Source organism: Sphaerodactylus townsendi, linkage group LG11 (genome assembly GCF_021028975.2).
Source record: "Sphaerodactylus townsendi isolate TG3544 linkage group LG11, MPM_Stown_v2.3, whole genome shotgun sequence".
Taxonomy (NCBI): Eukaryota; Metazoa; Chordata; class Lepidosauria; order Squamata; family Sphaerodactylidae; genus Sphaerodactylus; species Sphaerodactylus townsendi.
Window position 1 is genome coordinate 1,305,165 of NC_059435.1, and position 27,986 is coordinate 1,333,150.

General features: G+C 46.7%; 1 protein-coding gene across 1 annotated transcript; it reads left to right on the forward strand.

Annotated features, from left to right (window-relative positions):
• Positions 1-26,732, forward strand: RPIA (ribose 5-phosphate isomerase A). Its single transcript, XM_048510296.1, has 9 exons — positions 1-188; positions 892-952; positions 3,698-3,753; positions 6,941-7,000; positions 7,457-7,521; positions 8,532-8,600; positions 10,741-10,882; positions 16,367-16,466; positions 25,425-26,732. Exons 1-9 carry the CDS (start codon positions 57-59, stop codon positions 25,520-25,522), a joined length of 783 nt encoding a protein of 260 aa, XP_048366253.1. The 5' UTR covers positions 1-56; the 3' UTR covers positions 25,523-26,732.
• The last annotated feature ends 1,254 nt before the right edge of the window (positions 26,733-27,986 follow it).

The window sequence follows — 27,986 nt, forward strand, 5'->3', positions numbered from 1 at the left end:
ACGCAGCCAGCACTACGATTCCCGCGAGCCCCCGCGCGAAGGCGGCCCCAGAAGGGATGCCGCGCTGGGGCTGGGGCGAGTCCGGCAGGGCGCTGTGGGCGCTGCGAGGGAGGGCGGCGAGCGGCATGGCCCTGGCCGAGGAGGCGAAGCGGCGGGCCGCCTGGGCCGCCGTCGAGGCCCACGTGCAGGTAGGAGAGCGCGGCCCGGCCTGGTCGTTTGGCCGGCTTCGCTGCCCGCGGAGAGTGTCGGCGCTGCCACCGACGACGAGGCGCTTTCCGGCCGACCTTCACTCGGCAGCAGCAGCAGCAGCAGCGCGGGCCCAGCCGGAGAGGCGATGGTGGCGTCGGGCCGGTCGCCTCTTCCTTCCGCGCGCGGGCGGGCGGGCGGGCGGGTTCGCGGAGCTTGGCAGAGTCCCAGCGGAAGTCTCCCGTGGGCTCGCCGGCGGGGTGCCTTTCCCCCGCCCCTTTCCCCCGTAATGTCCTTTCCCCTCCGCTGCTTCCTCCTCCCCCCTTCCCACCGGCCGGTCAGTCTGGGGCAGGAGGAAGCAGGCCCGGTCAAGGCACGGCTGGCTGCCCACGTCCAGAACGGGCCCCGCGACCGTGAAGCCCCACGTTTCTTACTACCGCCTTTCCCCGCGCGATGCCGCATGAAGCCCGTGATTGAATCAGTCCCGGGGATACGAATGCGGAGAAGTCCGTCAAGTCTCCACACGCCGGGTGCCGGCCAAGCCACGCGATCATCCCGTTCCGGGTGGGGGTGGGGGACGTGCCGGTTGCACCCGCTTCTCCGCTCTGGTACCGGGGGGGGGGGGGGGGGGGGGTCTAGCAGAGGCGCTGCAAAACAGCATTAAGTTTGAATGCAAAATGTTAATGTGAATCTTTCAATCGATAGAATAATCACGTTCTTGGAATTGGAAGCGGCTCCACCATCGTGCATGCCGTAAATCGGCTGGGTATGTATTTTCAGCGTCCCTTCGATGTGAAGTAATGTCTGGGGTGCTGGATTTTGTTCACCTGAATATTTGTGTGTATAGAGGCCATTACGTTGGATCCTGCGCTAGAGAGAGGCTGGTGCCTTTTGCTGATTTCACCCCTCCCACCTGCAGACTGAATCCTTCCTCGTGTTCTTCTGGGGGGTCCCCACCAGCAGCATGTCAGGGTGCCTTTGCAGCTGTAGCAGGGGCGGGTAGAGGGAAAAGTCACGCTCTGCTGATCGGAATAGTCCTCTCACTGGAAGTTTTTGGTAGGATCTAGGTTGTGAGTGGTGGGTGTCTTCGCTCACACCAGTCCTGCCAAAGGGCGTTTGCCACTGGGGCTTACTACTTATATTGATCATGTGTATGTCTCTAAAGCCCAGCATGTGCAGGCCCAAGCTAGGAAACTAAGTTTTAGATGTGATGATCCTGGCTCTAGGCTTCATCCGCGTGGGCCCATATAATGTCCAGTTATGTCCATTTTGGCATGTCTAGTGATTCAATGCAACTCCTCTACCAAATTGCATATAGTAGTGTTCTAATTTTTCGTGAAATATTTAAGCCATAGAGGGGGTGGAATTGTCATCTGTTCAACTTAAGAGAACATAAGATGCATCATTCATAACTTTGACAGTAAACAGAATTGTGATTTTTGGTGTATGTATACAGCATTAAGGTGTATATGACCTAGACTTGTTTAAAAATTTCAAGTATACCTATTAGTATGGAGAGAAGAGGGTGCTATGCAATGCCACTTTCGTTGGCTGCTTCCCACTTTCCCTATAAAGCTTGGTTTTGCATAAAAGGCCAATTTCCCCCTTCTCATAAGCAGTCTGCACACCCCAAAAGTTTGGGGGAGGAGAAAAGGTGGTGATGACCAAACTTCAATAATGGTGTCCAGATGTTGTGGACTCCTGGAAAGAGATGACAAAAGCTGAAGTTAGGATTTGAAAAAGTTCTAAATAGCATTTTTGCTGAATGTTAGTAACTGAATAGCATTTTTGCACTTAGAAAATTTGATGGATGAAGCCAGAAAATCTTGTCATCCTTCAGAAACTGCAAAGAGTAATTCTTTTGTTTCGTGTTTCCCCACTTTTATGTATTACTCTATGCTGCTGTGCATAGAGGACCCCAGTTGGTTTCAGCAGAGTACTTGGAAGAGTGACCGAGTACTGTGAGAGTGAATGTTTGACAATCAGTAATGATTAAACAAGAGTGGTGGCCATTGGTAAACAAACTGTATATAGGAATTGGAATATCTGTTGGCACTAATAAATATTAAGGGATGATCATATAGGCATCGGGTTCAAAGCTGGCCCTCAGTATACATGTTGCTAACCTAGGTGAGAGATCAGTTTATTCCATAATTAGATTTCTTCAATCAAAGGGGGTTCATTTTGTCCTGACCAGCCTTAGGCGAAAGGGTGTTTTTTGTCCAAGGCAAAAACATTAGCTTGGATACTCTAAGGAATACACCTGGATCCCTGTCAGGAGGATGCTTATCAAATTCCTGCAGCCATCCATATACGTAACCAGCTCTGTTATATGTCATCACTGCAATACATGCATTCTTTCCTTGGCCCACACTTTATGCCTTTGCATGCTTTGTAGTGAACTATGCCTCCCCTGTCCCATGAGAAAAGAGTTACAGCTGTTACCTTGTTGTGGGCAGGAGACCAGGTGACTCCACTGTTATCTGTTGCTGACCTTGGGGCAGTTTTGGTTCCAGAGGCTGCCTCTGGGAAAGGGGATGTTTTGGGGGATATATGGGACTGTAGATTCCAACTTCGTTAGAACTGGCTTTGCCAAGTGTGGTGCTTGAATACCTCATCAGTAAACACTGCTGATTGATACTTCAGAGTCCGTTTGTTGGCTGAACGTTCCGAGATCTAACAGTCCCCCACTCTCTTCATTTTTGGTGATACATTCCAGCACCAACTGCCTACTCTTAGCCCCTGGAAATAAATAGCCACAAGAGGGCTGCTTATTCACTTGCTAGGTGTCCAGCCCTGCCTTTCGCCTGTTTAGAAGGGAAATTTAATAAGTCTCCTGGGGTGGACAGATTTTATCCTTGCGAACCTGGGAAGTTGGAAACTGTTGAGCGGGTATTTTTCACATGTTCTTTTTATAAGACAGCTTGCTTGAAGATTACTGAGCATTTAATTGAAAGTTTGCATAGTAGCTATGAAGAGAAGTTAATTAAAAGTTTCATATGTTAATTCCCCATTTATGGTCCAGGTTGTAAAATAGTGTACAGTATTGCTTAAGGCCTGACAACTTATTGTATCTCCAACAAATTAATCCTGTAAATTTCCCATTTTACTTGTTTTCACTTTATTGTAACATATTTCCTGGGTTTAGGTTTTGTTATGTTTTTAGCTGGCGAAAAGCTGTAAATAAATCTTATTATATGTGTTTATGTTCTATTTAATTATTTTAATATAGTTTTAAATACTGTTTTAATGCTGAAATCTTTTAATGTTTTTATGTTTATCAACTTGGGGATTCTATTGAGTGGAAAGATGGCATAGCGATGCTTTAAGTAAATAAACTGTAAATGTTCATATTCCCAGTTGTTTCTATACTTCAGCCCTTTTATTCTGTGCAGCCAGAGAGCAGCCCCAGTAACCTGAGCGCTTGAAAGAGAATAAGCAGAGATGTTTTGTCTTGCATGATTCTTTTTAATATGGTTGTATGTTACATTCAGGATTTCTCTTTACACAGCAGCAAGAGTGAAGCAAGAGAATCTCACCATTACTTGTATACCTACATCTTTTCAGGTGTGTTCTTAACCCTTTCTTCTTAAAATGCAGATTAATCGTTTACAATCCATCAGTCGCTTGAGAATGACAGGGCAGTGTCCTAGTCTGTCAGTGCCTGTTCTGTTCCCCAAGCAAACTAAAATTCAGGTTCTTTACACTTGGCCGGACAGAACCCACAGACAAATAAGTAACAGTTCAAGAACGGTTTAATAATATTGAAAGTTTAGGGCTCTGACTTCTCCCAAGAAGTCTATCTAAATAAAAGAATACTTGCAAAGCTGGCAACATTTGGAGATGGTTTGAAGAATTTGCAGACATCAATTCTTTCTTTAACTGCTTCTAAGGAAGTCTGTGCTGCTTGCTTCTTATTCTGAGTTCCCCCAGTGTCCTCTAACTGGACTCTGTTTCTTTGTAATTCTGTTGGAACTGGATTACTGAAAATATCATGGATCTTTTACACCTTAAACTTCTGAGATATTGCTGTCTCCAGCCTTCTCCAGACACCTGAACTACCGTTAACAGACTGTGAAGCAGGAACTGCTAACTAATAAGAATGCTATAGTGCTTTGCCTCTTGAGGGCTTCTTAAAGGAACAGGACCTAACTAAGGTTCCCTCCCAAAGAATACTATACAAAAAAACCTAAGTCCATAACTGAGCTTAAATAAGGAAAATAGCGAGGGTGTCTCTGGGGGCCTGGCAATGCCTGAATGAAGATGGGTTTGTTAATGGATGTCTCCGAACTGTTCAGGATGCACTTCATTTTGGGCCCTGATTAGATCTCTGCTTTTGAATTCTTTATTTACTACATTTATACCCCACTTTTCTCCCTACTGGGGACAAAGGAGTTTTCCTCCTAGCTAAAGTGGGGCAGCGAGAGTTCAACTTTGTAAGGGTGGGGGCCAAATCATTCAAAAAAAGCTTGAAGAGGGTCGGGACCAAAACACAGCCCTGTTTGACACCTTTAAGGACTGGACTTTTAGAGGTTAGCATACCATCTGAATCGCACTTGATTTGACAGAATGTGTTAGAATGGAGAACTTGGATTAGATACAATAATCTATTACTGATCCCCATTTTTTCCAATTTGGCCCAAAGAAGAGCTCTAGAGACTGAATCGAAGGCCCCATGCAGATCGATAAAGGCTGCATAGAGATGGGTCTCATTAGCCTTGTATTTAGAAATTAAAGTATTCAGGACAAGGCAGTGGTCTAGGGTAGACTTACCCTTTTGGAGCCCAATCTGTTCAGGTCCAAGGATCAGCAATGGCGCAGTGGCTAAGAGCAGGTTCACTCTGATCTGGAGGAACCGGGTTTGATTCCCAGCTCTGCCGCCTGAGCTGTGGAGGCTTATCTGGGGAATTCAGATTAGCCTGTACACTCCCACACACGCCAGCTGGGTGACCTTGAGCTAGTGACAGCTTTTCGGAGCTCTCTCAGCCCCACCCACCTCACAGGGTGTTTGTTGTGAGGGGGGAAGGGCAAGGAGATTGTCAGCCCCTTTGAGTCTCCTACAGGAGAGAAAGGGGGGATGGGCTAGAATACTGACGAAAGGACTGGGATGGAGCTAGCTGGGAGAACAGAGCTTGCAGGCAGCATGCCCTTCTCAAAACTGCCCGGGTAAGTTTAAAAGATGACCTTCTTCCCTCCATGAAAGTTAAAAATAAAATATTTTGTGTGCTTTGTGGGATGCTTCAGTTCCAGAAGCAATCTTGTAGCAACTTCCTGCATGAAGAGGGGGAGTTGGCAGAAATCCTCCCCCACCTTGAGCACCCATTACATGAGCAAAGGGAAAGCTCAAGTAAAACGAGATTACTGCTGATTTTTCCTTGGGGAAGCAATCCCCCATGCCACATCTCATTCTATTCCTGGCATTCCTCTGACGTTCTGGAGTGGCGGGGGAGGGGGATACAGAGGCCAAACTGCAAAGAGAAAAAAATATTAAAGACCTTTTGTACAAAAGTGAACTGAGATAGTTTGCAGAAAGCTTGGATCCAACCCTCTCTGAATTTATATATTAGGTGGTTGCTATAATAAACAATATAGCACTGAAATAATTTATGTGTATTACAAAAATGTGAACAATTCATGTATGCCAAATACTGGTACTATCCTCTACACCAGTGTTTCCCAACCTTTTCGAGGTCAGGGTACCCTTGACCTCACTCTTCATATCTCACGGTACCCCTGCCGCCACCCTTCACCTACCCCTCCCATTGCCCCTGCTTGCCACACACCCCACCTTCCCCTCCAAGAGTGAAGGGAAGCACTGGGGGTGGTGGTGACTGCTGACCTTGTGGCAGGCCCTGCCCCATGGGCCAGCTCCATGTCCTTGCTGGCGCCGGTGGGAGACACCACAAAAATGAGGGAGGGCGAAAGTATTCCCATCCCGGGCGTTCACACCTGAGCAAGGCTGTTAATAATAGGACATATTGGAGGATAGTAATTAATAAGATCACTGTGATTCGGAAACAACTTGATGGTACGTAACACTCTCACAGAATAAATCCTCAATCTTCAACAAAGTATTGTGTCTGTGTGTAGATACTTTTACTGACAAGAGTGCAGCAGATTAGGACAATACCACCAGATTCATTTGTTTGTTCTTCTTATCTTTCTGGTTCAATTTTTATATCAGAATATATGTTTCTTTAGGAAGGTTAGTGACATAGTCTCTTGTACCCGGTGGCGTAGAGCAATCACCTTCGCTAGGTGTAATGCCCTGCCTTCTTCCTTTAACCTTGGACGCCACCTTGGAATTCCACATAAAGAAAGGAAATGCCCGTGTGGCATGGGTTCTGTGGAAACAGTATCTCATATGCTGTTGAATTGTCCTTTCTATGAGATAGATAGGAATAAGCACATAATCCCCTTCCTGCATGGAAGTGAAGGCATTACAGATAAACAGAAGGTTATATATCTTTTAAACAGCCACAACTACGAGCTGTTGGAAGCGGTGGCTAAATTTTTAAATGGTGTTTTTTTTAACTCGCCAGAAGTTGTAGAGGCTGTGGTTATCTTGCAATGTTAATGTTAAACTATTTATATGCCATTAAAGGTATTTGAAATTAAAAATATGTATTGGTCAAGCTGGACAATCCTTCTCAATATATCTAATTCTCAACCAGGCAAAATCTCTGATTGTTGCTGAATTGATTTGTTTTTTTAGACATTGAGAAAGAATTCTGGTTTTTAATTTTTCCTCTAGGCTCGCCAATTGATTCTGCAGAATGGCTTAACCTTAAGTGACCTGGACCGACACCCTGAGGTAAATAGGTTGGTTTTCTTTCTTGGATGCTATGCATGTCCCTCAAAATGAGATACCCCATACTCATAGGTATCCATCAAGGTTAAGGGGCAACAGGTTCCGTCCAGACAACAGAGGGAAATACTTTAGTCAACAAGTGATTAAGCTGCGGAACTCACTGCCAGTGGGTATAGTGATGGCCTCAAGCATTACTGGCCTTCAGGCTTCCTGGAGGGAGAAGTCCATCAGTAGCTGTCCCTGGTGATTAAAGGGAATCTTCAGAGGCAGTCAGTCTCCAAATAGCAGTTCTGTGGTGAAAGACCAGACTCTGCCTATTTGTTGGCCCACTGGGGTAATCAGTGAACTGCTGAGTGAAACACTGTGCTGGATAAGAAGGGCCACTCTTTATATTCTGATCCTCTTTGATTCCCTGACAGAAGTAGGAAATGTTAATGAATCTGCTTTGTATCTGTATAGCTGGATGTTGCCATTGATGGAGCTGATGAAGTTGACTGGGATCTCAATCTTATTAAAGGAGGAGGGTAAGAAGGCAATATATTATTCCCTTCAGGGAGAACAAGTAAATAACCACACCAGTGTCAATTCTATTAGTTTTAAAGACCGTAATCTGTTAATGGACTAACTAAATCTTCTACGTAATCTCGTCTATAAGGGGTAATTTGTTGCACTCTCGTTCCTCAAACACTTTACTCAAGTCTCGGCACGCCTTCGGGATTACCAGAGACGGCTCTCCTTGGGCTGCCAAGGGGTTCAGGGGCAGTTGCTCCAACGGTGGAGTGTGAATGAATTTGGAGGACCCCGGCTTGAGGTGATTGCTGCAAGGGGGCTCCGTGAAGCGGATCACCCTGTCCTGCCAGCGGATCTCCAGTCATGCCTGGAGAGCCAAGACATGCCCAGGATCACTGGGTAATGACCCAGATTTGCCACAATGAATTGCCTCCTTTCCCAGTGGGGGCCGCATTGAACTAAAACAGTTTCAGTTTTGTAGGTGGATCAGGACCCATCCATGGGGCTCCCGTCCATCTGCTCAAATTTCATGGGAGTCCTGAGTCTTCTGAGTCTCAACCTTCAGCCCATGGGGTGCATCAAGCATTTGAAATAATTCACAGATGTCATAAAAGATGGTTCACACCATTTGACATTCACCAGGATACCACAAAATTGAAATGTTAGGAGTTTACGTAAATTAACTGTTCACAGCTCACTAGATCACTCCTAACTAATATTCTGTTAGTAGAAACTGACTTGACTGAAAATCAACTGAAGCTGTTCACAAAATAGTACCTTTTGTGAGTTCATTCACTAAAAGTAATTCATAGTTCCTGTGATCTCTGCCCTAGTGACACCACCATTATCTCACTATCTTCCTTCTTTGTAGCTGCCTCTTCCAAGCCCTCCTGGCAGCAAGATTTCATTGCCATTTTTATTGAACCACCCAAAACACTTGTCAGTTACTGAAAATTGGTATATTCAGATAAATTAAATAGAAATTAATGTTCTATTGGGCTTGTTTTGGTTCTCCTCCTTCTAGGGGCTGCCTGACGCAGGAGAAGATTGTTGCTGGTTATGCAAAATGCTTGGTTATTATTGCTGATTACAGGTAAGAGACCCTGCCTTCAGTTGTTGCTGGTTTTTTTGAGAAGGTGAAGAGTGAGGAGTAAAGTAATAATCAGCGTATAATAACATTTGTGTTTTGTTATGTTTACAATCCACATATTGGTCAGTATCTGCCTCCTTTTCATCAGTAGGAGGTTAAGAGCTCGTGTATCTAATCTGGAGGAACCGGGTTTGATTCCCAGCTCTGCTGCCTGAGCTGTGGAGGCTTATCTGGGGAATTCAGATTAACCTGTGCACTCCCACACACGCCAGCTGGGTGACCTTGGGCTAGTCACAGCTTCTCTCGAAGCTCTCTCAGCCCCACCTACCTCACAGGGTGTTTGTTGTGAGGGGGGAAGGCCAAGGAGATTGTAAGCCCCTTTGAGTCTCCTGCAGGAGAGAAAGGGGGGATATAAATCCAAACTCTTCTTCTTCTTCTTAAGCTCATTCCACACAGCATATTTATAACAAGTTGCAGTTGCTATAAATGAACTCATTTTCCCTTTTTATTAATGGAAAACAAATTGTTTTCTATTAATGATTGTAACTCATTATAAATCTGCTGTGTAGAATCCACTTTATTCTGTGCTTTTTGCTGCTTCCATGTCCTAGCTAAGTTATAACTTTTTCACCAGAAAATGGCTTGTCGAAACTTCACATGTTCAGTGTTGTCTTTTTTCTGGCAGGTTGTGTTGAATTTTGCTGGCTGTGATGTATATTTGTCTTTGAACACTTATACCTTTTGAATTTCAGTGATTTATTAACTAGGTGGTATTACACAAGAGGAGGAGATCAGAGGAGCCACACAGCAGCCAGTCAGCTCCCCCAGATGGCCAATACTTTCCCCTGGTGTAGCCTCCTGCCACTGGGATGGCTCAGCTAGTAGCCATCGATGGAGCTATCCCCCATGAATCTGTCTAACTGAATCTGCCCTACATTCACTGTCAGCCAATTCCACAATTGAGTTGCTTGTTGAGTAAAGAAGCATTTACTTTCGTCCCACCTAAATCTATTGCCCATCAACTTCACTGGATTGAGATGCATTCCTACCTCAATGTAACTGCTTAAATCTACAAATCAGTTCTACTAAAAGATATATGTAACCACCATGCTATATGTTATCACTGCTATTTGGGGCATCCTTTCCTTGATCTTTACTTTATGGTTTCACACACTTTGTAGATAACTCGGCTCCCCTCACACCCTGGTCCTGTGGGAGACAGAGCTATATCTGTTGTCCCATGGAGGCAGGAAGATACGTGATTTCTCTCAGGCTCATTCCGCACATGCAGAATAATGCACTTTCAAACTGCTTTCAATGCTCTTTGAAGCTGTGCGGAATGGCAAAATCCACTTGCAAACAGTTGTGAAAGTGGTTTGAAAACGCATTATTTTGTGTGTGCGGAAGGGGCCTCAGTATCTGTTGCTGACCTTGGGGCGCCCCAGCTCCGGGGGATTTTTTCACAAATTCTTGGGAAAGCTGGAGGGGGGACCTGCAATGGGATAAAGGAGGTGGCAAAGGCCATGTTTGTCAGAACTGGCTTTGCCAAGCTTTGGTTCTTCGATGCATCATCAATAAACACTACTGATCAGCAAACCAGAGTCTGCTTATGGGCTTAAGCTTCGAGGCCTAACACCTAGCAATCTGGGCAATTTTCCAAATGCTACCAAAGGTGCTGTTGTTGTTTTTTAAGAAAGTCTAGTACAGCTTTCTTATTGGGAGTTTGTGTGCTACTTCTGGACCCTTGCAGAGCAACAGCATAGTCTTGTGTAACTGTATTCAACCATCGCTCTAAAGCCGGCCAGTGAGAAGCCTTTGTTTTTCCATCTGTCCTGTTGGCATACTTAGCAGTAAGAAGACCTGACCCTGTTTAGAGACACTCCTGATTAATATCACTTTTGTAGAAAATCTTTGTTCTCCTCTGGAGAACATCACGGAGGAGCTGATATTTTGAGTTTATTTACTTTCCTCTTTGTCTCTTCCCACTTTTTTCTGTTGTGTTTCTTATATTCTAAGCTGTAGTCCACCTGAATGCTTTGGCAGAAAGGCAGCATATAAATATAGATTAAAAAGTAAATCTAGAAAAAGTGTGCCATTTATCATAATATTAATGCAACTTTCATGTCAACCTATGTTCCTATAGAAAGAAGTCTAAAAGCCTTGGAGAGCAATGGAAGAACGGGATCCCTATAGAAGTAATCCCTATGGCCTATAGACCAGTTACCAGGGCCCTGAGCAAAAGGTTTGGTGGTGTAGCAGAGCTGAGGATGGCTGTCAATAAAGCGGTAAGTATAAGCAAGGGTGTCACAAACTTAACAAATTGACAGATCAGTTCCCAAAAAAATTCCTGTTTTCATTCTAAATCTTCAAGGGAGGGTGATTTTTTCAAAATGAGTTGATTCAGACATTGATAGGAAGTTAAATGAGAAATCAAACAGTTCACTGTCAACTTCAGTATATAATACTAGCTAACTCTGCTGCTACAAAGTCTAAGTCAAAGAAAACCTTTTTTTTTTTTTTTGCTAATTCTTTGAATTTAAGACCTCCAGTTTTGGTACATTTATCTCTTCAAACAACAAATGGGAAACAAAGCAGCATTCAGCTTTTTTTTGAGCCAGAATTTAAGTACAATCGACTTGCTATTTGTGGAATGAATCCCAAGTTTGAGTCATGAGGACCAAAGAGCCCTTTATTTATCTTCAGTTTTACCATCCTGAATATACACTAAAGCATTACATTTGAAAGCCAAGGCAGCCACCCCACCAGCCCCCAGCACAGCCTGACCAAGTCACGTTTATGTCATATCCAGCCCTTGTAACAAATGAGTTTGGTTAGATGGACAACTTCCTATTGTACGCCAGGGGTGTGTGCTGGCCCCCTTACTCTTCAGTTTATATATTGAACAAATCTCTACCCAGCAGGCTAGTTCTTATGTTCTAAGAGCAACCTCTGGACTGTCCTCTCTGAGAAAGGCATTTGTCTCTTACAAGGTTGTTGTTTTGGGCAAAAAAATCTCATGTACACCATAAGTGGTCCATGTTTTAAATACACAGAGGGTTGGTCTGACCAGACTTAACTTGGTCAATGGAAGTTGCTGATGTTAGAAGATTGGCTATAGCAGCAAGAAATATAATTTGTAATTTCTTTTATTCATCTGAGGTTCATTTGCCATTAAACTATTGAACAGATCAAGTGTAGACATTTCCTCTTTTATTAGAAGACAATAGACCTATCACTCTTCCAGTTGTGAGATGCTATGCTCTTGTGATTGATTTTCCCAGCCATTCACATGTGGTCTAGTTGTGCTAATATTTTAGTAATCTGCTTAAAACTAATAAGCTAAGCAGTATGAGGTATGGGAGCCTCTCTCATGAATGAGTCTTACATTTGTTTAAAAAATTAATTTTATAGAGTTTTAATCCAGTTTTACTGTAGTTTATTTTCTGTTGTCAGTGCTTTGTAAAGGCATTTGACCCTATGCAATAAAACTGAACTGAATAGTGTGAAGTAGAAAGAAAGAGAGATAAACGTCCCTCCTGGCAACCCTCCTATGCTCTGCTTTCCTCTGGCTTCATCTCCCGCTCGCCCACCAAGCTGGCTTTCATTCCCACCCCCCCTGCAGCTAGGTGTTGTCTGCTTACTTCAAAGGTACTTCAACTTTCTCCCCATTACATCATTCTCCCCACCTTCATTTTGTCTTCACAACAAGCTTGTGAGATGAGTTTGGATGAGAGTTTGGCTGCAGTCGAACAATTCCAAGCAGTTGGGCTTGGGTAAGGCGCCTGGTGGCTTCTGCCCAGCCTGACCTGATGTGTCTTCCTTCAAAGGCCAACAAAACCCTGAAAAAGTCTCTGCCTGCTCCCAGAACCTCTTACTGACTGTAAGGCGGAACACACTCAAACCAGTTGACTTTATATTAAAGGAACAAACTTTATTGATTTGTGTAGCCCTAGGTACAGGGTGCTGGAACTGAGGGTTCAGTATATATACGGTGTGCAGTAGACGGTCCTTAGTGGTGGCAGAAATGGGAGTTGCTGGGGAAAAGGAAACTGAAACTTACTGGAAAGGCCTTGGCCCTGACATCCCGCTCCCCTTAAGCCCCCCTCCCACCTGGTTTGTCGGGGTAAGCCCGGAGGAGGTGCGGTGCAGCAATGTGTTGGACTGCCACCCACTCGTTGTAACTGGGGGGAGGGTTCTTCCACTCGACTAAGTATTGTAAAGTCCCTCTGTGCATACGTGAGTCCACAATGGCAGCGACCTCCTGATGGATCTCGCCATTGACCACTTCCAGTGGGGGGGGGGGGGCGTCTGGATGCCAGTTGTCGCAGGGGGCAGCCTTCTTCAGGAGGCTGATGTGGAACACCGGGTGTACACGGGCGAGGGTTTTCGGGAGCTCAAGTTCAACCACAACCGTGTTGATAACTTCGAGAGGCTGACAGTGAAGCGGTCCGAAGCGAACTGAAAACGCCCCAAGATTTCGCGAGGTCCCCGGCGAGGCCCCAGCAGAGGTTCCTTGTAGATAGGTATCGCGCCGTCACCCACTCTTGTAATCCACGGAGGCGGCTTATTACACCCTTATGCGGTCCGCGAAGCACTTGTAATCCGCCTTGGCTTTATTCAAAGAGTCTAGTGCAGTATTCCAAGTCTCGCGCAGGGAAGTGACCCAGTCTTGTAGGTCCGGCGGCCCGTCTGTAGGCTCCCCCTACAGGGGAAAAGGGGAATTGTCATGTCCATAGATTACCTTGAAAGGGCTTTGGCCTGTGCTCGAGTGAACTGCATTGTTGTAGGCATATTCCGTGAACAGGAGCAGGGAAGCCCAGTCGTTATGTTGATTCACGTAGCAGCAGAGGTACTGCTCCAGAATTCCGTCTACGTGTTTGGTCTGGCCGTCCGTTGCTGCGTGGTACGCCAATGAAAGTCCTAATTCTATCCCCAAAAGTTTCATGAACGCTTGCCAGAATCGGGAGATAAACTGTGGGCCCTGGTCGGAGATGATTTTGCGGGGGGGCCCGTGAAGGCGGTAGATGTGGGTGAGGAACATGCGGGCCATCTTCTGAGCTGACAGGGTCCCATGGCAGGGGACAAAGTGAGCCTGTTTAGAGAAAAGATCCACTACTACCCAGATGCACGACTTCTCACCACTGACTGGGAGGTTCGTAATAAAGTCCATCGAGATGTGCCGCCACGGGGCCTTGGGGCTGGGAAGCAGCTGCTTCCCCGTTACATTCTTTGCAGCAGCACAGATCAGGCACCCTGCCATGTAGTCAGCCACATCCTTGCGGAGGGACGGCCACCAGAACTGTTTTCACGAATCCACCATGCCCAGCTGTCTTGGCATCGTGGCAGCCTGCCAGGACCCTCCCGCGGAGTTCTCCCGGGACGTAGACTTTGTCCCCCCTCCACCAAAGACCTCCCCGCTCGGTGAGGACACCAGCCGCCCGATCCCCATCGGGAATGTGGACCGAGTGTGTGCGGAGGTCCGATTCGAGAGCCCGTGGGAGGGCCAGTGGGACGCCAGTAGTCGTACCTTGCGCCCAAGTGCTAGACCTGGTGACCGCTTGGAAGCCCAGCTGGGAGGGGGAAAACATAGTCCCTATGGGTCACTCCTCAGCCAGAGAGGAGTCAGGGAGGCGGGAGAGTGCGTCCGCCAGCGGGTTGCTTTTCCCCGGGAAGAAGTTCAGTGTAAAATTGAACCTTCCGAACTTCTCTCCGCCTTTCTGGAGGCAAGTAAACAGCCCCTTCTACCAGAGGAGGGTGGTCATTGCTTGAGCTTACGGACTGTGGTGGAGGGGCGACCTGCAGTTTGTACTGCCCTCTCTTCGCAGTGCAATCATCCAGCAGGGGTATGATTCCAAAGCTGCCGGACACTTTGGCTTTGTAAAAACTCTCCACCTCCTTAGGCATCAATTCTGGGGGGCACTGTGTGCAAAGATATAGATGCCTATGTCAGGGGTTGTTCCATGACTAAAGGGAATCACCGATCTGCCTGCCAGCCATGGTAAAACTGTAATTTGGATGGTGGTGGATTTGTTCTCCAAACAGGCGCATTTTATTCCCTGTTTGCCCATTCCAAGTTCTCCCAAACTGGCCAAAATGTTCATTCGGCATATCAATCGCCTACACTCTTTCCTGGACAAAATAATTTTGGATAGGGACAGTCAGTTTGTTTCGAAGTTCTGGAGGGCGTTCCTGAAGCTTCTGGGGGAGGAGCAAGAGTTATCTTTGGCCAGTCGGAACGCACCAATCCGACCCTGGAACAGTATCTTAGATGCTTCAGCAACTAGCATCAGGATAATTGGGTGGATCTGTTGCCACATGCTGAATACGCTTATAATAATGCAGTGCATACCAGCACAGGACAGACCCCCTTTGAAGCAGTTTCAGGACAATCAGCCAAGCCCCTTTCCTTCTTGGGACAACCTGCTGTCGATCCTGCTGAGTTGCAGGAATGGATTCAGCAGATTGTTAATGGCTGGGACCCCATTCTTCAAGCATTACAAAAGGCCAAGGACTCAGAAAACACAGGCAGATAAGCATCACCGTCCCATCACCCTGGCAGTAGGTGATATGGTGTATCTATCCACCAAGAACCTTAGAGACGTTCATAAATACAGGAAGTTGGGTCACAAATATATTGGCCCTTTTCAGATCATTAGCAAAATCAATGAGGTGACTGTGCAGAATACACCCTGTTTTCCATTGCAGCCTCCTCAAAAGAGCTGCTTCCCCCGACGTCTGGCCCCCTGCCCCGTCTCATCCTCCTTCAGTTCTGATTGATGGTGCCAAACATTATGAAATCTAGGATGTGCTGGACTCTCACATCTATCAGAACCACTTGCGGTATTTGGCTTCATGGAAAAGTTCTTTACCTGGGCAGAATTATAGGGTGAATGCAGATTGCATTCAGGCACCCCAACTTATTAAAGCATTCCATCGTGCCTGTCCAAGCAAACTGGGGAAGGAGTCTTAAGGGGGGCAAAAATGTCAGGATGCTGTTGTGGGGGGGGGGTATGTCTGGGAGTGCTTTTGCAAGTGCAATGCTATCAACAGTACTGGCCTTAAAGTTCTGCGACTGGGATGGGCCTCCAAACTGGACACTTCTGACTCTCTCTGTTCCCATGTGGGGGTGAGGATTATGCTATCCATATTATCAACTGTTTAACGCCTTTTCGCCAGAACTATCTTCTTCTGTCTCTGATATGTCTTCAATAAAATCCTTGAAAACCTATAAGCATTTTATTGTTTGAGTGGGGGACTGACAGCTAGTCGCCATAGAGCAGTGGTGGCGAACCTTTGGCACTCCAGATGTTACGGACTACAATTCCCATCAGCCCCTGCCAGCATGGCCAATTGACCATGCTGGCAGGGGCTGATGGGAAATGTAGTCCATAACATCTGGAGTGCCAAAGGTTCGCCACCAAAGCATAGAGGAAGAGAAAGTGAGATCCTGGCAGGACTCTCCGTGTGCCTGCCCAGAGAAGTCCAGGTATGTTGCTGTGTGAGAGAGGGGGAAAGGTGGCTTCTGGCAGAGGGATTGATGTGCCTACCTGGAGTAGTGCAGGTGAGCTGCCAGGATGAGGTGGTGGTGGCCCCACTGCAACACCAGAGCCCAGAAGCAACTGGTGAACTCTGGGGGAGATTAGATCCTCCCCTCTCTGCCCTGCACATGTTTTGCAGGGCCCCACTTGTTTTGGCTAATTTTGTTGATGCCTTAAAAAATAATAAGATTTTTATGGACCAATACTATTGTTTTTTCTTTTGTTTATTAGGGTCCAGTGGTGACAGACAATGGGAATTTTCTGTTGGATTGGAAATTTGACAAAGTTCATAACTGGAATGATGTGAACATGGCAATCAAGATGATACCAGGTGCCAATCATTCAACAAGTCATTGTGCTGTTCTAGAACATCTAGATATGACTGAGGCATTGCAGCTTTTTTTCTGAAACTCTTTTTATTAATAGGTGTGTGATATTTGAGGTTCACAGTTTCGTGTAAGGGTTTCAATGGTGTTGATGTTCAGAATAGCCGCCTGGCCTTGACTGAATTCCAAAATCCGGGCGATGGGCCAGCATCTGCGGCGGAGACTCTGGTGGAGGCCTTATCTCATCGAGAGAGATGAGAACACCGTTCCCATGAGAAACCGGGAGGGGGGATGGGATGGACAGAGTTATAACCTGTGCTTCTGGCGGGAGACTTTATTCCTGCCACGTCGTGTACGTGAGCTTTCTAGGATGTCTGAATAAACGGCCTTACACTCCAAAAGCCTTTTATTTCTGCTTTTATGGAATTCATTAAATTGTGGAAGGATTCCTAGTTGATCTATATTTCCAGTGTAGTGGAGCTCTGGTGTCTCGGCATGGAGGGGTTGAATATTCCTGAAACTGAGGAAGGGCGCCGGTAGCCCCAAAGAGGGCCCGAGCTTTCCCTTCTGGATTTTGGCAGGAACCGGCGGGAGAACGGGTCTCGCTTTGGTAACTCTTTTCCCGTACTCGTGATCAACACTTTGAAGTCTTCCCTTACTTCGTTGGCAGACGAGAGGACGCAGGGAATCGATCATGTGGACTCCTGCATGAGTCGCTTAAATGGGGCTGGCTGTCCATGGATCTAGATAAGCGCCTGTGGATCGATACCTACCCGCTTTCCGCGTGTGGATTACAAACCTCAGATGCAACCTGTCACGGAGGAGATGGGCCTGACCACTTTTCTTTATCGGCGCGCAACCCAGGAGCTCAATTGAATCGATTACCTGGACTTCGTATTTGGATGATGCTCCCAAGAATCCACCGCCGTGGGCATAGCGACTCGGGGCCTCCGCCCTAAAGACCACCGCTTGAAACCCGGGACTCCTATCGAGGGATTGGGAGGGTATCCGCATACCAGCTTCCCAATCGGACTCTCCCCAGGATCCCGGATCAGCAGCTGCACCAGAGGTCGCCCGTGGAGTCCGCCGGTGGACATCACTTGCAGGTGCTGAATTCCGGCTTGAGGGAGGAATCCGAAGAAAGCCTGCTCTTCTCATCCTGACCTTATTTCCCCTCCCGTCAAAAGAGAGAGCTGGGATGAGGAAGTGGCCCGGACTAAGCGAGATGCCCAAGAAGCATGGGCCCGTGGAATCGCCAGCTATGGGAAGAGGAACGGCGAGCAGCTGCAGCGAAAGAGAAGCAGTGAAAACCCGCAAAAGGACCGGGGAACAGCAGGCGCCAAAGAAATCCAACTCGAAAACTGGACTGTGCCAAAGACGCGTTAAGCAGCAACGGGCAATATTATATGCAGGGATCTATCGGGTCCATGATAAGGTCCTGGAACACTCCAAAATGGACTTAGAAGCGTCAACGCTGGAAGCAACGTTAAGGCCATCGCGTGCACAAAAGTGAACTTAACTCGCAGCCATTCAACGAAAGACGTAACTGGCCAAGATCTGGAACGAGAGAAAGCAGCTTTGCATGCGCGACTCAAGATGCCTTTGACTTCAAGTAAGGAAAGAGAGAGACTTAGCCGCCTTTGAAAAGGAGCTGAGGAAGCAGCGGGACAAGCAGTGCCCTGCTGGAGTCTAATACGCCGTTACCGGTACAGCCAACGCCAGAGGGGCGACGCTTCTGGGTCCTGCTACTCGCTGTGATCTGCCACCTTCCAAAGGCCGCTGCTCCCACCAGAACACCAGCTGGCGCCCGCACCTGTGCCTTCCACCTCCACCGATTCCGCCTCTCCTTGCGCCGCCGCCTCAACCTGCGCAACTCTGGGCCGCCCCATTGCTTGAAGCCCGAGGGTCCGATGGAGAGAGGATACTACAGGACTCCTCCGATACTCTGCCACGCTTACCGGGGCGTGGGACGCGCTTCCAAACTTCCTTACTTCATCCTGCAACTCTCGATGCCCACATGGAGGACTATTGACGATTTGTAACCCGGTCTGAACGCAGAAAAAATACGGGACCATCGGTTCCGCCTTTGGATCGAGCGGCAGCCGCACTGGTTTGTGACTCTTTTTGACCTGGGCAAAGGGGATGATACTTTCGCCACGGTGCCTCATGGCAGTTCCTCCAAGCCTTAAAGCGGGCTTCGCTTCCAAGATCCGGATGCTGAAAATGAAAGCCATCCGCATTCATTAAATCTTATTCAGCAAGGCAACCGCTCTTTTGCCGAGATTCTGCCCGTGAATTTCGCGTCGCGGCGGCTGCTCGAAGCTCCACTCCTGAGTGGGCCTGGAGCGCATGAAATGTGAATGCCCTTTCGATGCCGACCTGGACGGCAAACTGCGCGAAACGGTGTTCGTGCGTGATTCGATCCCACGCGACTATTGCTGAATGGATCCAATTGGGATCTCAAGTATGAAGCGTCTCGTTTGGATTACGCCGCCGGGAACCCGCTTTACCAAACTTTTGTTCCGCCAAGTTACGACCACCTCTGGGCGGCACTCGCAGAAGTCTGCTTCCAGCAGTCTCTACTGAAACCACCTCCGAGCGCCGTGCGCCGCTTTGGGATTGTGCCCTTTTACTCGCGGAGGACCGGGTCATCTAGCTGCCAACTGCCCGAAAAAACAGAAAGCCAATCCGCTCCGCCGCTCCAAGCACCCCATCCTGCCAAGCCACCACGTAGATCCGGGCGCCCCTCCGGACGGGCTCGTCTAATGGCGGCAAGCTACCGGCGACCCAGAAGAGGGGGAAGTGGGCGGAGTTTCACCTCTCATCAACGCCCATGGATATGGGTTCGACTCCAGATGCTGGTGAGTGAAGGTAGCGCTTCCCATTACGGTTCAAGCTTTATTCTGGCCAAACTCCCCGCCTAAGCACACCTTTCGTGATTATAGCCCTTTTCAGCCCTTAGTAGATTCTGGGTGCTCCTATCATTTGCTTAATGCGACCCCAAGTGGCTGAAGAACTTGGATTAGACCGAGTTCCCCTAGCTAAGCCTTCCATACCGCTCATTAACAATAGCCGGACGGCAGCAACCCCTCGGGGCCGAAGGACCGCCCAGTTCAAAACGCGACCGGTTCTCCTCCGCTTCGCGCTTCTGGACCATTGGGAGAAAATTAGTTTTATTCTGGCCCCAGTGGCCAAACACTCCGATTGTCCTGGGCATGCCATGGTTGTTGTTGCATGAACCAAATATCATTTGGAAAGAACGGATCTTTAGAATTTACTGACCCCCCCTGTGGAGGAAACACATGAATTGGGGGGATAACTCACCTCCTAATGACATACACCCCTGAAAGCTTCGGCTAGCTGTGCATCGCCCTCCAATTGCTCCCGAATCCACAGGCATTCCACCGCTAAGCTTACCAGGATTTAGCCAGAGTATTTCAGGAGCAAGAATCGCGATCAATTGCCACCCCCCATAGAGACACTGGACTGCAAAATCGTATATACAGCCAGGGGCTCCAACTGCCCAAGGGTAGAATTCTACCACGATGAGTCCCAATGAGGAGAAGGAACTTCGTGCCTTCTTAGACGAAGAACCTTTGCTACGCATGGATTCATCACTTAATTTGAAGCTACCAAACACACATATGCTGCTCCTGGCTATTATTTGTTAAAAAAAAGGATCGGGTCTTTAAGGCTCTGTCACGGATTACCGAGGACTCAATGCGGTTTCCCTGTCCAATAAATACCCTTTGCCTTTGATCAATAGGACCTTTTTAGATGCATTTGGGCAAGGGACGTATTTTTACTAAGTTGGATTTAAAGAGAAGCATACTACAGGAGTCAGGATTATGCAGAAGGCTATGAACATTTGACTGCATTTTAACACAAAATTTGGACAGTATGAATACTTAATAGTAATGCCATTCGTTAAGTGGGGGCCCCGGAGCTTTTATGGCCCTCATCAAACCGAAGTTCTACATGAGGCAGAGATAGAAGATATATTAATGACATCAACTTACTATACAAGGGAGTAGTTTGTGTAACTTAGATGATGTTTTTAATTTATTCTACAAACCATGGAGTGGAGCATGAAGCCTTGGTCTCGGGAAGTATTAAAAACGCTTTGCTCAACAACTCCCTCTTTGCAAAAAACTTTTCTAAATGTTGTTTTCTACCAATCCTCCATATAGACTATTTGGGCTACGGATCTCTTCCGAGGGGTTAAAATGGATCCTGGCTAAGATCGAAGCAGTCCATCCAATGGCCTGCTCTCACCAATCGGAAAGCAACTCCCAGTCTTTCCCTGGGGTTTTGCTAATTTCTATCGGTGGACTTTATAAATTCCCCAATTCACCCGCTGAACTGACTCTCCCACTCACAGACCTCTTACGCACTAAAGGTAAAGAGACTTTATTCCTGCCACAATGTAAGGAATTCCATAGAAGCAGAAATAAAAGGCTTTTTGGTGTAAAGACTCGGCAGTTTTATTCAGACATCTCCTAGAAAGCTCATCGCATGACACTACGTGCAGTGGCAGGAATAAGAGTCTCCTCCCCGGCCATGAAGCTAATACAGGGTTATAACTCTGTCCATCCCATCCCCCCTCCCGGTTTCTCATGGGAACGGTGTTCTCATCTCTCTCGATGAGATAAGGCCTCCACCAGAGTCTCCGCTGCAGATGCTGGCCCATCGCCCGGATTTTGGAATTCAGTCAAGGCCAGGCGGCTATTCTGAACATCGACACCATTGAAACCCTTACATTTCCACTGGTGTTTTGAAATTTCCAAGATTAATGCTGCAGTCTTACGAACACTTTCCTGGGCATCAGTCCCACTGAATTAGATTGGAACTTCTGAGTAAACCTGCTTAGGCTGGGTCCCCGAGTCTTGATTATGAAAAGATATGTGAGGGCAGGAAATGTGGGCTGCAGGTGAAGTAAAACAAAGACCCTTTTCACATGCACAACTTATCACCGATATTTCCCTGTGGTCAGACCTTGTGTCTTAGAAACATTTTATGTGAAAATCATTCCACACTCCCCCTATTGTTTTTCCTCTTGTTTCTTGGGTTGCATTTATAGCATTACTCCTCATGGTGATGGGATTTCTGTATCATATTAGCAATGTAACCTAAGAGCAAAGATGCAAGCCAAGTTAATTGTATCCAATTTGTCAATTTCATTTCAAATGAGCAGTGTCACTTTAAGGCAAAGATACAACATGCCTGCAGTTAATAGTAAGTGAAATTGACAAGGGAAGGTGCTTTTGCAAGAGGAAATTGACAAGGCACTTCTGCAGGAAAGCACCATTGTTACTGCAGCAGGCCTTTGTCGGTTTCCTCCTGCAAAGCCAACTCTCACTGTCAATTTTACTTGCTCCTAATTGTGGATGAGTTATATATTTGCCTTAATATGACTTTGCTCATTTGGAATGAAATTGGTAGAGCAGATGCAATTAACCTGACTTGTATCTCTGCCCTTACATTACATCACTAATGCAGTAGAGATTTTTTTAAAAAAATGTTTCAAAAATGGAAGGAGAGAGAGAAGAGAAAATGACTGAAGAGGAGATTGGGCAACTACATCAGGGCATGGATAAAGGCCACATGTTTGGTGGGGTGGAGAAATAAAGATCATTTCAACATGATTGCATGCTGGCTCTGAAATGGATTGGAAACTGGGAAACAACAGTAGAAAAGTGAAAGGAGAACATTCCAGGACCAAATGGAGGAAAAAATGAAATTTTTTAAAAAAGTAGCATTTGGTGGCATGACACATAAAGAACTCATGAGGAATAGGCCAACCTGGCAGGCTTACTCAGAATAAGCTTTATGTTGGGCTAGAATTTGTAGCTTCAGAGTGTGTTGGATAAATGCTGCCTTGTTTGAGACAAACTATTCCTTGGAAACGTTCCTGGGTCCTCTCTGTTGCTCGTTTCACTCGTATTTTGAGGATTGCTGGTTTAATTAGAAGAAGGCTTAAAAAATTGAATGCTCAGTCAGTTTCCTAGAAATGCAAAAGGATTTTCTCCTTGATGATCTCTGTTCTAGTTCAGTGGTGCCTCAGTCATCCAGACTAGTTAGGTCACTCCCCCAAGTTGCCACAGGCAGGGCTATGTACATTTTTTGCAAGCTCTCCTGGGCGACTGGGGGCCGTGCTGCTGCAGTTGGGTGCCTGACAAGATTGCTCCACTACAGATCAGGATAAGAACAAAAAATGGGAAGCAAAATTCCACCCAAGCTGTCCAATCCTTCTAGACAAAGCAAGAAGTACCCCCGACTGAGTACTTTTGGGGTTGGGTATGGGGCCAACAAATGGCCAAAAATCTGGCCAGAGTAGTGAAGCCCCAAGAAAAGCCTGATCTTTTCCCCACAAATACCCTTTTGGAAGGGGCAGGGCAGTGCCCAGGCTTCACTAATATGGCACCCTCAGCAATGTTTCCTGGCATATTTTCCCCTCCAAATTCTGAGTGGGCACTTCCTGGACCTTATATAAAAACTTGGCAACCATCTCTGTAATGTAAGTGTAGTTATCACTCAACAAATATGATACATTGTCCCTATCTGACCTTGCTGGAATCTTCTTCAAACTGACTTCGAGAAAAAGTGAGCGGAGATCCGCTGAATCATTACAATGAAGCAGCATGTGTTCTGTCGTCTCAGGTACACTGGCTGTGCAGGAACAAACTCTGTTCTTGTGTGGAATATTGTTTGGGCGGTGGGTAGAACGTTTAGATGAGCAAGCATAAAAAATCTGCAAAGATGGAGAGTGGTCAGATTGCTCATATATTTAAGCATGAGGCCCAGCCAGAGGCGTAGTTAGGGAAAATGGAGCCCTGTGCAGATCTGTGGAAGTTTTGGCGCCTCTGCCTCCCCCCCCCCATGTGGGCGGGCAAGTTGCCGTGATGCTGAATCCACCCCCCAAACAACACCACTTTCTAATGGTGTTTAAACTAGGGAGTCTTTGGCCTCCTTTTAAATCCACCTTAAAGGGGAGAATCTGGGGGTCTCCAGGTTAAATAAACAACATTGAAAGTGCGATGCTGTTTTGGGGTGGATTCTCCCCCACCCTGAAACTGCATCACTTTCAATGTTTAAACTGGGGACCTCAGATTCTCCCTTTAAATCCATGCTGGTGGATTTAAAAGGAGAATCTGGGGAAATTTGGGATGTGCCTGCTGTCAGGGGTACAATTGTTAAGCTAGCAGCACCAAAATTTCCAGGAATCTTTAGGAGACTCTCCTGATGATACCACCCAGGTTTAGTGAAGTTTGGTTCAGGGGGTCCAAAGTTATGGCCCCTCAAAGGTGTATCCCCCATTTGCGGCCAGATGTGCAGAGGTTACTCAAGTAATCACAGACACAGCTTGGATTGAAATAGGGCCGCAGTCCTTTTTATTTACATAATTCTTAAAAGCTTAAGCTGGGCTGATCGTAAGAGGGAGCAAGATCTTTCTCAGCCGATCAGCCTCCCTGGCTGATCCCAGCTTCACCCCATTTTATTGGGGAGGACAGAGTTCCTGGCCCATGGGGCATTTGCCCCATTCTTTTGTGGCCCACTCATCTGGGTGTCGGGCTCGGCTTCTGGCAGAGGTTCTGTGTCTCTTTAGGAGGCATGCTCCTCGAAAGCCTTGCTCCTTCTTCTCCAAGCCTCTTATGGAGGCCCCCAAAGGCGGGGAGGTCCGGCATGCAAGCTCGGTCTCCCCCAAAACGATGCGCTCCTCTGCCCAAACCACCACAAAGCTGACCCGTCAGCTCCTGCCACAGCTCTGCAGCAACCAAGCCGAAGCCCCCCAGAACTGTCATCCGGCAGGAAATTCCCAGCCTCCGTAGCATCCCAACCGGTGTTCACCATTCAGTTGGAAGAAGGGCCCAGTCACTTACTGATGTGAGCAGGTGTGGGAACTCACAGCTGTGAGCCCCAGCCCACCCTACTCACCACGCTGGAATGCCAGCCAATCAAACAGGGCTTGCCATACGGCCCCAAGCCACAAGTCCATGCCTCTCTCAAAAAGGTGTACACCGTCTGATGCAAAGAGCGCAGGCACCTAGAGACGTATGCAAGGGCGCTGGAGCACGCTGACACACAGCAACCAGACTACTTTTGCAGCTGCCTTGGATGTTTTCCGCGTGCTTTGTCCAACCTTCTTAAAATGGCACAAGTGAGCTTCCTCGCATTAATCGACTCCCAGGGAAAAACCTATTTTTACACCTTCTAGCTGTCAGCAGGCAAATGCATGTGGCAGCAATAGGGCCACTGCCTACAGTCTGGAGGCATATTCATTTGGGAAAGGAAATGTTCATCATTGCTCACAAATGATGTTTGTGTCCGGGAGTGATTTCTCTATGCCTGGTCCTTCTGTGGCGGGTGGAGGATATCCATTGAAGTCCTTTTTGTGTACCCGTTGGTAGACAAAAATTAACAGGACCCTTTTTGTCCTAGTGCATAATATTGGTGGGGGAGGTGGTGTGCCCCATGTGACAAACACAATAGATTTGTATTAATGTGTTAACTTTAATTGCTGTTCAGAACGGAAACTGGCTGCACTTTGGGAACATTTTGTAAAGCCGCTTCTCTGCATTTTGCCATTAAAACTGTGGATATTTTTCTAGGGATTGGTATCAAATTGCACAAGAGGGGATACAAGTGGATGCTCTCGTGCTGTGATTACAAGGAGGTTCCAGCAGTGGGGAGGGCAGGGCAAGAAAGGAACTTCCACCCTGATGCCTCTTTCTTCTGTCACGCTGTCAGTGGCCCTGGAAGGGTGAGGGCAGTGGGACAGAGTTTTGCCTAATAGAGCACATCAGTTGCTTTATTATACTTCCTATGCAGGATCGAACTGCTAAAAAATCAGACTTCATGGGATTGCACTGCTGTTCTTTCCAGATCCTCATAAGATGGTCTAAACATATGATTTACAGCATTTTAATAGTAGTGAACAATAACTGAGGTTTTTTTTGTTCTAGGAGTGGTGGAAACTGGTCTCTTTATTGACATGGCCGAGCGAGTTTATTTTGGTATGGAAGATGGCTCAGTCAGCATCCATGAAAAGCCAGCCCACTGACCAACCCTCCTGCACCTGGCCTTCACTTGATTATCATGAGGGTGCCATTGACATCTTGCCTTAGTGTGTGTGTGCGCAGAATCAGTGAATGAGCGAAAAGTCCTGCAGATTTAGCTGAAATGAATTTTTTTAAATCTATTTTTTTACTTTTTCATGAATGTTTGTATCTTTTTAAAAGGCAGTTATCAATGTTGAATAAAATTTATTTTAAGCTTTTTTCATTTGCTGTTTAAACAAAATGTTTACCAAACGACCACACAACCTTTATTAGGCATTTAAAATGTTTAATAAAATTCAACGAAGCTTCCAAAGTGGTTACTAACCATCTACAACGACAGTGTCGGGTGGGGTTGTGGTAACTGGCGCTTTTGGTGTTAATACGCCTCTAAAGACAGACGATTCTTATTTCATTGGAACTCACAGATGCCTTCTTGGAGCCACTTGGTTCTGTTTTTTAAAATAATTTTTCATAATGTTTTTAATAATTTGCAATGTTTTAATAATGCAGCCGGTCTAATTTTGCTATAATATCTGCTCTGTGAGAGATCATAGTGTGAAGTTTTATTTATGACTAATTATTGTATTTCCGGCAGTGCTCTGGTTGTTCTATGTTGTTCTCATAACATATGTGAAAAGGATGAAAAATGTGTTTGCATCCCGGGCTAGCTGCAGCCAGCACTGGCATGCAAAGCTCAACATGCCACTGGCTCAAAACACGCAGGTCCTGCCTTTGGGCTTTCCTGAGGTTGCATGAGAATAACTGTGCCGGAGGGTCTCCCGCGCTCCTTGAGTAAAGGATAGATTTGGGCTCACCTTGGTGCTTAAACAGTGTTTCAGTCTTTTGCTGGCTCCTTTCCCACTGGAGGAGTGTGGGTGTTCATATTCTGATTTCTTTACCAAAAGCATTGTTTATTTTCAGAGCCACTTGAATAGTTAACACAAAGTTCAGTGTAGAGCCTAATTCTGCTTTGCGGTGGTTCATTTTCTCTTACTGGTTCACTTTCTCACATGTTGATGTTTCACAGAACATATATTCTAAATACAAAGAATGATTGAGCTTCCTCCCAGTCATCAAAATGTAGCAGGAGCAAGGCACTTTTTAAATTTCTCATGTTGCATTTCTAAGTACTTGGTTATTTCTTTTGGTAAACGCTTTGCATAAAAGGCTCAGAATTGTTACAAGTGATAAAATAAAAAACTGCCAAACGTTCTTTGTATTTTTTTTTGTTTTGTTAAATTGCGCCCATCCCATACATCCTAGCATCCATCCATAAACTGCTGGGGGAAAGTGCTGTCAAGTCCCAGCTGACTTATGGCAACCCTGGACGTTTGGAGGTTGTTTGCCATGGCCTGCCTTCAAAGCAACCCTGATATTTCTTGAAGGTCTCCCTTCCAAATACTAGTCAAGGTTGCTCCCCCTTCCAGATGTTACATATGTGCAGATCAGATTGTGGTGCTCCTGTAGATCCCTCCTCTTCTTGAACCCCTTCATCTCCCACAAGGTGAAAAACAGTTTTGATGCAACTATATTATTTTCAACATGTAGTTTAGGTTTGGGGTGGCTGATGTCTGAGTAAGCACCGTCTTCAGTATCTCCCTGTGCTGCACAGCTGCTCAGGTTCAATAGATGTGTTCCGGATTTGGAATGGCATTGGGGACTGAAAGAAGTCACAAGCACATGGTCACTTCAGAGCTGGATAATGACCTCCAGGAGAGCAGGCATGAAATGTGGGGGTGACAACTGTGTGTGTGTGGGGGAGAAGACACACCTGCTCTGCCTACTTCTTGGAGAGCACAGGAATTATGATGAGACCACCTCTGTCGTGGCCCAACAGCTCAGTGGTTTGGTGGCCTACACCTCAGCAAAATACTCCTTCATTATTGCAGCTGCCATATAATGTCTCCTGTGCCTCTCAGTCACAGAGGGCCCAGTGTCTTTAAGGTCTTCGTGGTGGTTGTTGCAGGGGGAGGGGATGCTGCCTAGAATGTGGGAGAAGGGGAGAGAATAGCAGCAGAGTCCGTCTGCCCCTCTTGGCAGCAGGTGTTCCATGCACCAGAAGAGCTCATCTCTCCAGTGAATGAGCTGGTCAGCCCACTCAGCAATCCTGCCCTTGATGAGCAACCCACACATGACTGCTGACATGTCAACCTCTGCTGGGCAGAACTGAATCCCCTCTTTGTTAGGTCTTGAACCAATAAACAGAATCTGTAGTGTTGATCAGTAGCATTTATTAATGAGGGGCAAATTTTGAAGTAATACCAAAGCTTTAAGTGCTGGAAGTTCCTGACAAACTCTGGCTTTTTTAAGCACCCCCCTTTATCCCGTTGCAAGAGATTGTGAAAAACAGTCCCCAGAGCTGAGGTGCCCCAAGGTCAGTGGCAGATAGTAAGAGAAAGTCACGTGGCTTCCTGACCTCATGAGATAATGGATGCAACTCCATTTCCCATGGGACCAGGGGAAGCT

Bases quoted from the DNA above. Each gene is read 5' to 3' on its own strand.
- RPIA (XM_048510296.1), top strand. From the start codon at position 57: ATGCCGCGCTGGGGCTGGGGCGAGTCCGGCAGGGCGCTGTGGGCGCTG. The intron at 189-891 runs GTAGGAGAGCGC...TTCAATCGATAG, and splicing joins CCGTCGAGGCCCACGTGCAG to AATAATCACGTTCTTGGAAT. The intron at 10,883-16,366 runs GTAAGTATAAGC...TTTGTTTATTAG, and splicing joins GGATGGCTGTCAATAAAGCG to GGTCCAGTGGTGACAGACAA.